Source organism: Rhinopithecus roxellana, chromosome 1, assembly GCF_007565055.1.
Source record: "Rhinopithecus roxellana isolate Shanxi Qingling chromosome 1, ASM756505v1, whole genome shotgun sequence".
Taxonomy (NCBI): Eukaryota; Metazoa; Chordata; class Mammalia; order Primates; family Cercopithecidae; genus Rhinopithecus; species Rhinopithecus roxellana.
The window spans coordinates 40,684,385-40,701,299 of record NC_044549.1 but is presented as its reverse complement, the minus strand read 5'-3'; the positions used below and the strand labels follow the sequence as shown (position 1 = coordinate 40,701,299).

At 42.5% G+C, this 16,915-nt stretch overlaps 1 protein-coding gene across 1 annotated transcript in view; it reads right to left on the bottom strand.

Annotated features, from left to right (window-relative positions):
* The window catches only part of MAATS1 (MYCBP associated and testis expressed 1), a 65,303-nt gene extending 63,864 nt beyond the window's left edge, over positions 1–1,439 (bottom strand). The window contains exon 1 of the mRNA XM_010357467.2: positions 1,247–1,439. Within this exon, the coding sequence (XP_010355769.1) occupies positions 1,247–1,367 (121 nt within the window). The 5' untranslated portion in view covers positions 1,368–1,439. The remainder of the gene's footprint in view (positions 1–1,246) is intronic.
* Positions 1,440–16,915: the final 15,476 nt, after the last annotated feature.

Genomic DNA, 16,915 nt, shown 5'->3' with positions numbered 1-16,915 from the left:
AAGAAAGAAAGCAGGAGAGCACAGCATCTTAGTTCTGATCTTCCCCGTCCAGGTTCTCATCTGCCCTGGCTATACTTCGCTTCCCGTCCATGAATAGCGGCGAGATTGTCTGTTTTATAACAACACAAACTTTAATATTTGATCTATTCTGAGTGAATTTCTGTTCTTAGCAAGGCACATGGAAACATTTAGCAATTCCTCTGCAAAAGAGACACTTATGAATCAAAGAAACAACCAGCTTAATAAATACTTTGGGGAGATGTTTGTCCTCCTTCTCAAATTTCCCATGAAAAAAACATGGTGATGCATTTACAGGAGCTAACTTGATTTATTTCACAAAACCAAGAGTAAATACAGAAAACCACTGGCCAGAATATGTCAGCAATCACTACACAGCCTCTATCTAGGAATGTGTACTCTAGAGATTCCCACACAAAGGAGACCCCGGGATTCCCAGACACAATACCACATTGCCGAAAGCAATGCAAGGTTCAGGTGAAAAACCTGGGACTGCAGAGGGCAAAATTGGAAAAAAAGCATGCTTAGCTGGTTACAATTCTTGCCACGGCAAATTCAATAAACATTTATTTATTGAAGCGCCTAGTACATGTATCAGCACTAGAATAGGTGCTCAGAAAGCTACAAAAATATACACAACAGGAACCTAAGGAACTCAAGGAGCATGGAGAGAGAGAAAACACAAAATGGGCAAGCAAGCCGTTAAAATAAACTGGGGCTTTATTGGCCCAAGAGGAGCCAGCAGACCTAGTCTATAAACAATGCTTTGACGCAGAAGTTGAAAACAAAAACAAAAACAAAACCTAAAAGCAAGCATAAGATAAACTGGCACTTCTTTTGGCCCAACTTGGATTTGCCCAGAGAGTAGGAGACAAAAGATTATTTTCGTAGGGCATTTTATGCAGGAACGTTGAGTGAATCTCCGAGTCTACAAATCGTTGCATACTTTTCTGGGTACCAAAATGCCCGGAACAGGTTTCAGGAAGATCGCCCCCTGAAGCGGAGCGCAACCGCGCCTTTCGACGCACGCGAACCCCCGACCCCACCCCGAGTGCGGCCACCTGGAGGACTCGGAGCTGCCCCCACCCGACCAGGGACAACCGCGGGCAAGAGGTCAGTCCAGAGGGTCGTCTTTCGTTCGCCATGCCCCTGGCCAGGTCCCACCATCTGGGAGCCCACCGGGCCCAGGAGTAGACGGACGCGGAGGAAGGTCTGCGACTGTCCTTACCGTACAGAAAATCATACACTCGATTGGAGATGTGGTTCCCAGCCCGCAACCTCGTCCGGTACTGAGTTTGAGACACCTGAGGCTGGGCCTGGGGCTCCTCGATGGTTACTGCGTGGCTCATGGTACCGCCTCTCTCCTCCGGCCAGCAGGGGACCAGCGGGTCTGACCTGGCCGCTGCGTGCACGTCGCTATGGTAACCACCGCCGGCTCGCGGGGATAAGGGGCGGGGCCAGGAGGAGGGAGGAGGCGGCGGGGCGGGGCCGAAGAGGAGTGGAGAAAAGTGAAATCAGGAGTGGCCGGGCAAGGGTCCGGAGGGGAGTGGAGGGCAAGATGAGAAGAGAGGGGAGAGGCAGGGTGAAGGAGGAAAAGGCTCGCTTCCCTCCACACTCCAGAGACAGTGGGGAGGCTGGGAGAAAGCTACTCTTAAGTCATTGATTTGCCAGTTACACCTCGTAGCCTCTCGGAAATCCCTGAGAGATCTCAGAACCTTCTAGAATAATTGGGTGCTTCCCCGCCCCGCTTCCCCAGCCCTTTTCCAGGGGACTTGTCCCGAGAGCTGCGGAATTCAGTCAGGTTCCTAAATGTTGCTCCTTAGCACGCTGTGAGCTTTGCCCCACACTCGTGAGCATCAGTGTTTAGGGTGGGTTAGGTCATCAGTAACTGTTGATCTGAGACTGCTGACCCTTTCTGAGTCCTGGGCATTAGATAACAGAAGATGATGTGGGGTAGGCACTGGCTCTGCTTTTAAAAAGTATTTATAATGGAAAATTTTAAACATTAACATAAGTGATTCTACTTTTAATAACAAACCCTCAAGTAATCCATCCCTCAGAATCAACATTTAGCAACATTTTGCCAATGAAGTTTCAGTTTCCTTCCCTTCTTTTTTAAAGAAATCCTAGACATAATATTATTTTACCCTTAAATTACTCTGCATCTCAAACTGATACAGATTTTTAAAATTTAACTACCGCTATCATATCTAACAAAATTAACAGTAATTCCTTAGTACTATAAATATTCCAATTTTCCTGTTTGAGTCCAAATTGTCTTTTATAATTGGTTTGTTCCAGTCAAGATCCAAAAAAAAAAAAAAAAAAAGTCCACATGTTGCATTTTGGTATGTCTCTTATCCTAGAGCAGTGAATTTCTAATACTTTCAATAATTCTCTATTTATTACCAGAGGTTCTTCTATAAAAGGAAGTTTTTCATACCAACTCATTGGTTATCCTGAGATAACCAGGATAACCCCATAGAGGAAAGACTGGGTAAATGCTGGATTCGTTCTCTTTAATTATGAAATTTCAGAGACATGAGTTGGTGCCCTACCAAACTCCAGAGTTAACCACAAAGTTTTTATTTGTTTGATATCATTATGAATGCATGCATTTTTTACAGATCTGATGCTTCAATCCATTATGATCAGTATTATTTATTATACTTACATTATTAAAGCTAATGGCATGCCTTAGAGTTGGCTTCTTTGTCCTTTAATGTTGAGATGAGAAGTCTTCTTCTGATCAAAGATTTTTCTTGATCAAAGGGTTCATGGTCTCACGGGCTTCAAGGAGTGAAGCTGTGGACCGCAGCCGCGAGTGTTACAGCTTGACTAGAGAAATGCGTGGACCCAAAGAGTATGCCGTGGCAAGATTTATTAAAGCCAAAGCAAAAGTTAAGGGAAAGTGAAAGTAAAGCTTCCACGTGATGGAAGGGGACCCCGAAGGGTTGCCGTTTCTGGCTTGGGTGTCTTATGTTTGTAACTCTTATGACTCCTCCCCTTTACCTTTTTCTGTCCTGTAGGATTAGCTTATTTTCTATCCGCTTGTGGGTTTGTAGCAGGAGGAGCCGCAGACAAGAACCACTCAGACACCGAGTTGTGGAAGGAAAGGGCTTTGTTCAGCTAGGAGCATTGGCGGACTCACGTCTCCAAAAACCGAGCTCCCAGAGTGAGCAATTCCTGTCCCTTTTAAGGGCTTACAACCCTAAGAGGGTCCACGTGAGAGGGTCGTGATAGATTGAGCAAGCAGTGGGTACATGACTGGGAGCTGCATGCACTGGTAATCAGAATGGAAAATAATAGGACAGGGATTTTCACACTGCTTTTCCATACAATGTCTGGAATCTATAGATAACATAACCTGTTAGGTCAGGGGTCGATCTTTAACTACCAGGCCCAGGACACGGTGCCAGGCTGTCTGCCTGTGGATTTCATTTCTGCCTTTTAGTTTTTAATTCTTCTTTCCTTGGAGGCAGAAATTGGGCATAAGACAATATGAGGGGTGGTCTCTTCCCTTAGGTTGGTGGGCCTGGTTGGTTAAAAACATCAGGCTGCAGCTAGAGCTTAAACTCCCTATATGATTGGTTGAAGTTTCAATCCCTTAATTTGCAGCTGGGACTCACTTTGGCTTAGTGGAAAGTCCCCTTTGATTGATTGAAGTTTCAATCCCTTAGCTTGCAGCTAGGACTGATTTTGGCTTAGGGGAAAGTCCTGTAGGGAAGTTCCTATTGAACCAGGAAGTCCAGCCAGCTTAGCCACTTAGTCCCTCAATGTGAGCCACAGACACTTCCTGAATATGCTTCCTGGCCTACGACTCTTTCTGCATATACTCCTGGTTTTAACTTATTGTCTCTACTTCTAAACTTCTTTGGGTTTTTGAAAACCAGCCATGTCCTAGGTCTGTCTGTGTACTTTCTTGTAAAATTCAGTTTTAGCAAAGAACCATGCTAAGTCAGTTTGGCAAGAATCCCCCATCCTAGATATCTGACTGGGGTCCTCATCCTTCGCTTTTGCTTTTCACCCCCAGGTGAAGTCTGATTAGCCTGGCTGTCTTCAGCGAGAATCCTTTGAGATGAGTTTAACCAGAATTCTCTTTACCTCTGATATTTCCTCTTAGTAATTTTTCATCCACTGACCCCCACCCTGCTCTTTGCTATAAATTGCTACTTGCTTATGCTATATTTGGAGTTGAACCCAATCTCTCCCCCAACTACAAGACCCTGTTGCAGTAATTCCTATATCTATTGCAATGGTCTTGAATGCAGTCTGCCTGTCCATGCCTTAACAAGATCATTGAATAATTTTTTCTTTAACACCCCTCAACTAATTTAGGTACATTTCAAGACTCACCTCTAACTTTGCCACTTCTATGCAGTTTCCTCATATCTCTCAAATACGGTGAGATATCATCCTTCCAATGCTGTAGTAGTACCAATAGCATTGACAACCTTTTATTAGTAATTAGTAATTGCTCGCAACTCTGCTTCCCACAACTTTGAGTTCACTGAGGGCACAGCCCTTCACCTGGTCATTTTTGTATTCCTGAAGTATCCGGTACCTGAAAGGTTAATGAAATGATTACTAAATCCATCCCTTTGTTAAATAAATTTACTGAATGTCTACTATATAATAGATGTTAAAGATTTTGAGATAATTTGTACAGCCCACTGGATGATAGAGAAAGCTGACACAGAAGCAAAGTACAATATAATAGTGGTATAGTACTTTTCCGTCTGGGGTACAGCTACATTCTCAGAGCCTCCCACTTTTCATTTCTTCTTCTCAGTGTTCCTCACTCCCACCTCCTTCTCACAGCTAGCTCCTCAACATATAACATCAGCTAAAATGTTCTCTCGTTACTGGAAAGGGGTCTGGATCCAGACCCCAAGAGAATATTCTTGGATCTCATGCAAGACAGGATTCAGGGCGAGTCCATAGAGTAAAGTGAAAACAAGTTTATTAAGAATGTAAAGGAATAAAACAATGGCTATTCCACAGACAGAGCACCCCCGAGGGCTGCTGATTGCTCATTTTTATGGTTATTTCTTGATGATATGCTAAACAAGGTGTGGATTATCCATGCCTTCCCTTTTAGACCATATAGAGTAACTTCCTGACATATAGAGTAACTTCCTAACATGTAAATTGGCATGCTACTGGTGGGAATGTAACAGTGAGGATGACCAGAGGTCACTCTCATGGCCATCTTGGTTTTGGTGGGTTTTAGCTGACTTCTTTGCTGCAATCTGTTTTATCAGCAAGGTCTTTATGACCTACATCTTGTGCTGACCTCCTGTCTCATACTGTGACTTGGAATACCTAACCATCTGGAAATGTAGCCCAGTAGGTCTCAGCCTTATTTTATCCAGCCCCTACTCAAAACGGAGTTGCCCAGGTTCAAACGCCTCTGGCAGTCTCATCAGAAAGACTTTTTCTCAGTCAGACATGGTGGTTCACACCTGTAATCCCAGCACTTTGGGAGGCTGAGGCAGGCAGGTCACCTGAGGTCAGGATTTCAAGCCCAGCCTGGCCAACATGGTGAAACCCCATCTCTACTAAAAATACAAAAAAATTAGCCAGGCGTGGTGGTGGGCACCTGTAATCCCAGCTACTCAGGAGGCTGAGGCAGGAGAATTGCTTGAACCTGCAAGGCGGAGGCTGCAGTGAGCTGAGATGGCACCACTGCACTCCAGCCTGGGCAACAAGAGCAAGACTCTGTGTGAAAAAAAAAGAAGAAGAAGAAGAAGACAGACTTTTCCTCATTCTATCAGATAAACTATCTAAGGTAGTCAACAGCCAGCAGCCTCCATAAATACATCGGAAGACACTATTACCTTGATTTTTTTACAGCACTAATTTTACTGATTTACTCATGTATTATATCTCCTCCCACTAGAATGTAAGCTCTGTGAGACCAGAGACCTCAAATGTCCTGTTCACCCTGAATTCATCCATAACTCTTAGGCCAGTAAAACCACCTTTGCAAAAATTATAACTGAGAAAATTATGACAGTGAAAAACTCTGACATGGCTAAGTCCATCTTGACTCCAGCCTCACAGGTTCGCTGTCTTTGCTCATTCCCGGGCTTGAGCCAAGCTAACTTCGGGAGAAATTCAGTGTATAGTTTTTTTTGTTTGTTTTTTGTTTTTGTTTTTGAGATGGAGTCTTGCTCTGTTGCCCAGGCTGGAGTACAGTGGCACAATCTTGGCTCACTGCAACCTCCACCTCCTGGATTCAAGCGATTCTCCTGCCTCAGCATCCCGAGTAGCTGGGATTACAGGAGCCTGCCACCATGCCCAGCTAATTTTTTTGTATTTTTTAGTAGAGACAGGGTTTAGCCATGTTGGTCAGGCTAGTCTTGAACCCCTGACCTCAGGTGATCCACCTGCCTAGACCTCCCAAAGTGCTGGGATTACAGGCGTGAGCCACAGTGCCCAGCCTTGTTTATAGTTTAAATGATAATAGCCCCTCCCAAAAACTAAACTATTTTTATAAAATGAGTGAAAGCCCACAAAGTTAGGATGAGAGGGGCCTGAGTGATAAATAATTACCTTTTTTTTCAGAGGTCGTAAGATTTGCAACTTCTCCAATTTCTCTTGAAGATAACATCACTATTGTAGAACCTAAGATTGACCTTTTGAGCTCTTTTTAGGCCTTCGCATTTCTGACAACCAAATGGCCCCACCTGGACCTGCCAACGAGTCCTGTGGCCCTCCACCTAGGAACTGACTCAGCCCAAGAGGACAGTTTTGATTCCCTATGATTTCATCTCCAACCCAACCAATTAGCATGCCATGCCCCCTACTCTACCCCCTTGCCCTAGTAGTAGCAAAATGTAACTACTATGTAACTGATAGTTACATAGTACTAGCAGTAGTATCAGCAGTATTAGTACTATGTACTACTAGTACATACTATTAGTTACTATGTAACTATGTAACTATTACATAGTAACATTTACTACTACATTACATAGTAGTTACATTTAGCTTCTAAATGCTATACATCAGCTTTTGGTACTTTTGAAAAACATAACAGTTCAATCAGAAAAAGCAAATGTTATTAGAAAACAAAATTTCCAGTTTAAGCTGGCTCATTAGGTGAAATTTTAAATTTACAGGTTTGTGTGTGTGTGTGTGTGTGTATATATATATATATATATGTATAGCATTTAGGCCAGGTATGGTCGCTTATGCCTGTAATCCCAGCACTTTGGGAGGCTGAGGCAAGAGGATTACTTGAAGCCAGGAGTTTGAGACCACGCTGGGTAACATAGTGAGATCCACTCTCTGCAAACACAACAAAAGCAACAAAATTAGCTGGGTGTGGTGTCATGCACCTGTAGTCCTAGCTACTCAGGTGGCTGAGGTGGGAGGATAGCTTGAGCCCAGGAGTTTGAGGCTGCAGTGAGCATTTGATTTTGATCAGTGTTTTGCAACTTATTGGAGTTTGTTCTGAATTTTGGTTGATGGTCTCACAGCTATAGAAAGGAAGAAATTCTTACCAACCAGTAGCTAAAGACAAAAATAACACAACTTTGGTCTCACTTATTTTAGATAGTTCACCAACTTTTATTCATTTATGTATATGTTCACACAGTCTCTTATTAGCTTTTAATCTTTTATCAATAACAAATATGTAGAGAGATGAATCTCCAAGCAAAAAAGGGTTTATTTTGGAATAAACAAAGAAATAGGGTTGCAATCTGGTACACATGCATAGACCAGGGTGGTCTCTGATATGTGGTAGAACAAAAAAATGGTTGAGGTTTTATTAGGAAAGGAGAAAGACTATGCGGGTTGTTATGAAAGAAAGCTCTTTGGTGCTTGCAACATGTTTTTACAGGAGCTGGTGAGCTCTGATTGGTCAGTGGCCACAATTCCTAAGTAAAACTAGTTTTAAAGTCATGGTGGCTGTTTCCTTGTAAAACTAGTCTTAAAACTGTAACAGCTGTTTCATTGAAGTGGGCTTGCTGGACAGTTTGTGGAGCAGGCTTTTGAGACCTGAGTTTTGTTTTCATTTTTGTTTTTTCTCTATATCCCCCCCTACATTTTAGTTGGGTATGACAGGAATGACTCCATTTAGATAATCAACTTTCACATTCTGCTCCCGCCGCCCCCCATCCTTTTTTTTTTTTTTTTTTTTTTTTTTGAGACGGAGTCTTGCCCTGTTGACCAGTCTGGAGGGCAGTGGCGCCATCTCGGCACACTAGAACCTCTGCCTTCCAGCCTCAAGCAATTCTTGTGCCTCGGCCTCCCGAATAGCTGGGATTACAGGCAAGTGCAACCACTTCAGGCTAATTTTTGTATTTTTAGTAGAGAGAAGGTTTCAGCTGTTGGCCATTCTGGTATCAAACTCCTGACCTCAAATGATGCACCCGCCTCAGCCTCCCAAAGTGCTGGGATTACAGATGTGAGCCACCGCACCCACATTTCCCTTTTTTGACTAAGATCTTTCTCTGAAAGCATCACTGGTCAACTATCCTTGAAGTTAGACTTGATCGTCCCTCAGTGCCAGGATGTGCTTGTCCTAGTTGTTCTGACCCCACACTAGAGGGAAAATGTGAGTCAATAGGAGTCAACATTAGAGGCCCAAGCCACATTTGTACAACAAAGGGGCCAGAAGGAAAGACCCTTACAGGGTAGGTCTACCTGGGATTCAGCATTGGATTCCATCTTATTAGTTACACAGGCATTAGCAATCGTCTGGAAGCACTGGACTACCATTTTCCTATTGGGAAAGCAGGCTTTGCAAAGATTAGACAGGCAACAAGAATGTAACTTAACTATCATAATGTCAAGAATAAGCAGCAATAGTATCACGAATTTAGTTTGAAAAATAGCTCTAAACCATGAATTTTATTTTGAAGGTAAGCCACTAAACAGATTGAAAAGTCCAAATGCATTGGGTGGAAGTTTCTGGAGCCAGGTGGCATGTTCCTTTATCTTTCATAATTGTGTTTTCTACTCCCATGTGCAGCTAGTGTAAGCAACTGCACAAATACCACCTTGTTCAGCTAATGAGCAATCTAGAGCAATCCTGTTACCGAAAACCACTTTAGCCAGAAAATCTAGGGAAGTCTGTTGAGCTGCCATGGCTTTGGCTGTGGAGTCAGCTGGAGCTCCAATAGTTCTGGATAAATTTCTCACCATTATTTCTAAGGTACTAACCCCAATCCAAAGGAAGAAGGATCTAATGACTGAGGCCCATCCTGCTGAGTTTATGCCTCTAGGTAGAGTGTCTTTTCTGATATGATGGTGCAAGTTAGTAGGTGTCAACCAATGTTCAGATTTTGCTAGTTTAAATTGAATGTAGAAATATCCCAGACCACATTGGTGCTTTTTTTTCCATTTACTGAGACATGATGTTCCCCATGAATAGAGCTGACTGTAGGCTCCCCCACAGATGAAAATGTATCTCGATGTGGCACAACAGGTAAATTCCATGTAGATGGGTACCTTGTGCATTAACAGTTACTTGTAGGGAGGGTGTCAACAGTAATTATCCAGGGTTGTATTATTGAACTATTGCACTGTTGGAGGTCATCAGCAATTAGAGGATGAAGGTCATAAATATTTTTATAAGTGATCAAATTTCTTTTCTCTTGAATTCTATCAGCATGTTGTTTGCATAATCTTAATCTAACTTCAAGGCCTTTTCTGTAGATCTTAGGTAATGTTAGGGTGAAACAGGAAATCTGAATATGTGAGTCTAAAAACTTGACCTTGTAAAAAGGACTAGATGTATAATTAGAACAGTTACATGGGGAATATCAGTAAAATCTGTTATGAGGGCTGGGCACCGCTGGTCACGCATGTAATCCCAGCATGGGAGGCCAAGGCGGGCAGATCACGAGGTCAGGAGTTCGAGACCAGCCTGACCAATGTAGTGAAACCCCGTCTCTACTGAAAATACAAAAATTAGCTGGGCGTGGTGGCACACCTGTAATCCCAGCTACTCAGGGAGCCAAGGCAGGAGAATTGCTTGAACCCAGGAGGCAGAGGTTGCAGTGAGCTGAGATCACACCACTGCACTCCAGCCTGGGCAACAGAGCAAGACTCCGTCTCAAAAAAAGAAGAAAAAAAAATCCATTATGAGTTAGACCAGGGGTTCACTTGCATCATGGAGACTGAAGTTTTTTGGTACCAAATCCAACAAATCAGTTATGTTTCTCATTTTGGAAATAGATTAGAAAATGCAAATTAGAGCATTATTTTCCCAGGAAAATAAAAGCACATAAGAAGAGACCAATAATAAAAGGAAAAGGGTGTATTGGCCTGGTCTGGATGTATTGGGAATAGCAGTTTATTTCAATTGTTGTCTGCTTCAGATAACAGATAAACTGTAACTTTAAATCACCTGCTGGAGTACTGGTCCAGGCAGAAGTAGAAGCCCTTTTAAAATAAGAGATGTGGATTAATGAGTCAATGCCTTTGAGTTTGGTGATACAGGGATTGGTGAGAAGGTCTCGATATGGGACCTTCCAATGAGGTTGGAGAGAGTCTTCATATAGGTGTCTTTTCAAAATAGAATCACCAGGTTGTAGCTTTAGGTCTTGGTGCTTTAGGTCTTTGTCCTGCAGGAGCACACTGTGGAAAGATTTTTCTACCAAAATATAATATTTGTCCACTACTGTACATAATATCTCTCCTTTTAACAATTGAGGGTCAAAGACAGTGGGCATTAAATGCATAGGATGACCTGTGATTATTTCAAAAGGTGAAAATCTGTGAGCTCTAAAAGCAGTGGTTCTCAGTAATAATAACCAAGAGAAGAACTTTAAACTAAGGGAGGTGCAAGTTTTCTATACATTTTGCCAACTGAGTCTTTATGCTTCCATTTGTTTATTCTACCAGGTCAGAAGATTGGGGACGATAAGAACAATGTAAGTCCTATAAGATGGTAAGCATAATAAGAAGTCCACGTGGCTAGTAAAGTGGGTTCCCTGGTTACTATGAAGCTCAAGGGGAGTTCCCCAAGGAGGGATAATGTTTTTCAAAGAGAAGTTTAGCCATAGCTGAAACAGTAGCTTATCTACAAAGAAAGCCTTCCACCCAATGGGAAAACATACAGATCATAACCAATACATATGTATACTTATGGGAGGGAGGTAGTTGGAAAAAATTCAGTTGCCAAACGTTGAATGGCCTATCAGGTAAATTTAAATGTCCAGGAGCAGTCTATACAGATTTTCCTGGGTTAAATTTAGGACAGGTAGTAAAAGTCAAATAAGCATTTTAGTGGCTTTTAAAATATTTCCCCACCAATATATTTTTATGGAAGAAATTAATGTCAGTTGCCTAATGAATCAAATTATGTACTGTAGTTAATAGTGGATATTTCCATGAATCTGGAAGAACTGGTTTGTTATCAGGTCCAGGTCAGAGCTCCTTTTGATTATCAAACCAGAAATCATGGTCCTTTTTCGGTTTCATTGTTGTTGTTTTTGAGACAGGGTCTCATTCTGCCACCCAGGCTAGAGTGCAGTGTGATCATGTCTCACTGCATCCTCAAACTCCTAAGCTCAAACAATACTCCTGCCTCAGCTTCCTAAGTAGCTGGGGCTACAGGCACACCCCACCACACCTGACTAATTTTCTTATTTTTTGTAGGGATGGGGTCTCACTGTATTGGGCAGGCTGTTCTTGAATCTCTGGCCTCAAGCAATTCTTCCACCTTGGCCTCTCAAAGTGCTGGGACTGCAGGGGTAAGCCACCGCACCCAGCCTGTTTTGTTTGTTTTGTTTTGTTTGAGACAGAGAGGTCTCAATCTGTCACCCAGACTGGAGTGCTGTGGCGAGATCTCGGCTCACTGTAAGCTCTGCCTCCCAGGCTCAAGCAATTCTTGTGTCTCAGATTCCTGAGTACCCAGGATTATAGGTGCGTGCCACCAAGCCTGCCTAATTTTTTTGTATTTTGACAGGGTTTTGCCATGTTGGCCAGGCTGGTCTTGAACTCCTGACCTCGGGTGAACCACTCACCTTGGCCTCCCAAAATGCTGGGATTGCAGGTGTGAGCCACCGTGGCCAGCCCTGTTTTGTTTTTTAACTTCAGTTTTGTTTTTTGACTTCTGATGCCTAATTCTGTGCATGTTTGGCAATTGTCCTTTTTTTTTTTTTTTTTTTTTTTTTCTGGGCCTCATTCTGTCATCCAGGCTGGAGTGCAGAGGCTTGATCATGGCTCACTGCAGCTTCTACCTCCCTGAGCACAGGTGATCCTCCCACCTTAGCCTCCTGAGTAGCTGGGACTACAGATGCTCACCACCATGCCCAGATAATTTTTTGAGTGTGTTTTTTTGTAGAGATGAGGTTTCGTCATGTTGCCCAGGCTGGTCTCAAACACCTGGGCTCAAGCAATCCACCTGCCTCGGCCTCCCAAAGTGTATAGCCATGAGCCACTGTGCCTGACCTCTTTGGTAATTATTCTTAAATCATTTGTTGAAAGTTCTTTTAGTGGGGCCATAACAGAGATTTGATCAAATGATCCTTTAATAGCAGCATTCTTTGCTGCATTATTAGCAAAGAGGTTTACTCTCACTTCCGTAAAAATGTAGATTTTAATGTCCAGAAAATTAGACAATAGCCAAAGCAGCCGGTAGCTAGATGACATCCAGTAAGTCTTGTGTGTAGAATCCATTTGCAATTTGGCCTCCCATGGAAGTAAGGAAACCTATTATTTCCATAACATCCCCAAATCATGAGCAACCTCAAAAGCATACCTACTGCCTGTAAATACAGATTAGTAGATTTCCCTTTAGCAAGGAAGCAAGCCAAAGTAAGGGCAAAAGCTCAGCCTGTTTGACAGAAGTAGCCACAGGTAGGAATCTAGCCTCAGATACTTCAAAAGAGGTAATAATTGCATATCCTGCACACTCTTTGCCAGTGTCATCCTTTAAATATGATCCATTTATAAACAACGATAGTTCAGCACTGTCTAATGGACTGCAAATCTTTCTGGGGAGTCAAAGATAGTGAGGGCCAAACACTCATGGGGGCTTTCATCAGAAAGAAGGGGTGAGTGAGATGCAGGATTAAGATTGTTACATAGAGAAAGTTATGTAAGGAGCAGCTAGTAAACAAAGTTCATAAGTGCTAAGACAACTGGTGGAAAATTATTGGGTATGATGGGAATTTAAGAGCTTCAACAGAATGGGGAACAGAAGTGGTCAAAGGAGATCTCATGATTGTTTATTCTGTAGCTGTAACTAGTAGAGCAGTAGCTGGAATAGTTCCCAAACAGGAACATAATCCCCAAGCCACTGGATCTACTTATTGGCTGTAATATCCACTAGGGGCAGTGTTACTCTCAATGCTTTTTTAGTTGGGACGCCCAAGGAATTTCCCTTTTTTCATAAACAAAAAGGAAAATAAGGAGTGGATAATTGGGATGTCTCAGGATATGGGGGGCTTAATAATTCTTCCTTTAATTTAGTAAATGCAATATTTTTAGATTCTTCCTAAACAATGGGATCGGTTTTAGAGGTCTTGAGTAGGCCATACAGGGGTTGAGCAATTAAGTAAAAGTTTGGTATCCAGTTACTGCAGTATCCAGCAAGTCTAAGAAACTCTCTGAGTTGCCATTTCGTTTTAGATTTGGGGAACTGCAGGACACCTTGGATCTGTTCAGGGTCCAAATGTAGTCCTGTTCAAGAAGTCAGATGACCTAGATATTTAGCTTGGGTCTTAAGTATAGTTATATTTTTTCTTAGAAACCTTATGATTTTTTTTTTTTGTGGCCAGAAGTTTTAAAAGACGCACACTGTCTATCTCACAGGCTATCTGCATGAGAGAGAACAAAGAAATAAATTACCTACATATTTTAGTAAGGGTGAGCCTTGAAGAAAAGCCACATTTTGTAAATTAGCTTTCAGAATTTGAGAAAAGTAGGAAGGGCCTTCCATATAGCCCTGAGGCATAACTGTCCAAGTATATTGTTGTCCTTCTCAGGTAAAGGCAAACAGATATTGACTAGTTTGATCAACAGGGATGCTGAAGAAGACACTGCAGAGGTCAGCAATAGTGAAAATTCACTATCAGCAGGTATAGAAGTCAGCAGTATGTGGATTTGGGAACAGAAGTATGTATATTTGGGACCATGAGGTGACAGGGTATAATGATATTATTTATGACATGGAGATCCTGAACAACTCTCCATCCTCAACCATTAGGTTTTCTTACTGGGAGGGTGGAAGTGTTAGGGGCTGATACAGGGAATTATTAGGCCCTGAGTTTTGTATTCTTCAATATTGGGTCTAAGGCAGTTTGGTTAAGGAATATTGTTTAATACCAGGCAAGGGCTTGGTTGAATCAATTTGGATTTTGATTGAGGGTGCATTATGAATTCTACCAACATCTGTTGATGATGTGGTTGATAAAGAGACAGTTTTCTGTTCCAGTAGGGAACTCTGGGACCCAGTGGAGAGTTCTTTAGTGCATGGGACAACATAACAAATGAGTGGGAGATTATTGGTAGAGTTCAACAGGCTATTGGGCTTATCGGACTCCAAAATTATTTCCCCCTTTAGGGATAAAGAGATGCCAACATGACTTTTTTTTTTTTTTTTTTTTTTTTTAATCTCATCCCAATAAGTTAGCTGGAGCAGATTCTGTAGTAAGAAAGGATAGGTATCTTGTAAAAACCCAAGGCAAAAAGCAATGGGCTGCTCTAGAAATGCCGTCAGTGGTTTATTAGAAACTCCTACTATTTGAATAATTTTATAACTCCAAGGCAGGGCCTGGCTTAGGTTGGTGGGTTTGAGCACTGATAGGGTTGCTTCTGTGTCAGTGAGAACGGGTAGGACCTCATTGTCAAGGAGGTTGAGGGGAAGATTTGGAAAAAGCCCCTGTATATTTTTGGATCCCTTTCATTAGGAGGCAGGAGTCAAAGAGTTAAATGAAGAAGACTATTTAGATTGGTTAAGTTTATAACAGTTTTTCTTGCTGTGTCCAGGTTGTTTGCAACAATGACAGATGCCAGAAGGTGAGTTTCATGAATTAGAGGTGTGGTGCCATTCAGAGCCCTAATCGTTTTCTCTGGGATGTTTCATTTGTTGTAATTGGAGGTTGGGGATTTTTGTAGTCTTCTTTTTATTGGTATCCTTTAGGGTGCTATCTAATTGATTTACCAAATTAACAAGGTAAAGGATTGGCATGGATTCTCATTCCTTGCAAGCTCTTTTTACTGACTGAGCAAATTGTTAGGAGAGACCATTAACAAACATAAAGTTAAAGGCAACTCTAGTAGAGTCAATGTCCATGGGAAGGCCAGAATTCTCTTTAAATACAATCTGGAGTCTGTTATAATCACATAGTTATGAACTGGTTCGTTTGGTTCTTGGGTACATGCTTGAATTTTATTCCGATCAATGACTTTAGGGAATGCTTTGGGGATGGCCCTATATAAACTTTGAACATTACAGTTCCTGCTCCCAATATTATAAGACAGTTTCTAGGGAGATGAGGAGGGGTCTTTCTAAATTCTCTTAGGGGTGTGATATGGTTTGGCTCTGTGTCCCCCACCAAACCTCATCTTGAATTGTACTCCCATAATTCCCATGTGTTGTGGGAGGGAGCTGGTGGGAGATAATTGAATCATGGGGGAAGTTTCCCCCATACTGTTCTTATGGTAGTGAATAAGTCTCACAAGATCTAATGGTTTTATCAGGGGTTTCTGCTTTTGCATCTTCCTCATTCTCTCTTTGCCTGCTGCCATCCACGTAAGATGGGACTTGCTCCTTCTTACCTTCCACCATGATTGTGAAGCTTCCCCAGCCATGTGGAACTGTAAGGCCAGTTAAACCTCTTTCTTTTGTAAATTGCCCTGTCTTGGGTATGTCTTTATCAGCAGCATGGAAATGTACTAATATAGTAAATTGGTACCAGGAGGGGGCTACTGCTGAGAAGATACCTGAAAATGTGGAAGCAACTTTGGAACTGGGTAACAGGCAGAGACTGGAACAGTTTAGAGGGCTCAGAAGACAGGAAAATGTGGAAAAGTTTGGAAATTCCTGGAGACTTGTTGAATGGCTTTTCCCAAAATGCTGATAGTGATATGGACAATAAGATCCAGGTTGAGGTGGTCTCAGATGGAGATGAGGAACTTGTTGGAAACTGGAGTAAAGGTGATTCTTGTTATATTTTAGCAAAGAGACTGGTGCCATTTTGCCCCTGCCTTAGAGATTTGTGGAACTTTGAACTTGAGAGAGATGATTTAGGGTGTCTGGTGGAAGAAATTTCTAAGCAGCAAAGCATTCAAGAGGTAACTTGGGTGCTGTTAAAGGCATTCAGTAATAAAGGAGAAACAGAGCATAAAGGTTTGAAAAGTTTGCAGCCTGTCAATGCAATAGAAAAGAAAACACCATTTTCTGAAGAGAAATTCAAGCCAACTACAGAAATTTGCATAAGTAACAAGGAGCCAAATGTTAATTTCCAAGACAATGGAGAAAATGTCTCCAGGGCGTGTCAGAGGTCTTCATGGCAGCCACTCTCATCGCAGGCTCTGAGGTCTAGGAGAATAAAGTGGTTTCGTGGGCTGGGACCAGGGTCCCCAAGCTGTGTGCAATCTAGGGACGTGGTGCCCTGCATCCCAGCCACTCCAGCCATGGCTGAAAGGGCCAACATAGAGCTCAGACCATGGCTTCAGATGGCACAAACCCCAAGCCTTGGCAGCTTCCATGTGGTGTTGAGCCTGAGGGTGCACAGAAGTCAAGAAGTGAGGTTTGGGAACCTTCACCTAGATTTCAGAATATGTGTATAAATGCCTGGACACTCTGGCAGAAGTTTGCTGCAGTGGGGGGGCTCTCATGGAGAACCTCTGCTAGGGTAATGCAGAAGGGAAAGGTGGGGTTGGAGCCCCTACATAGAGTCCCTACTGGGGCACTGCTTAGTGGAAC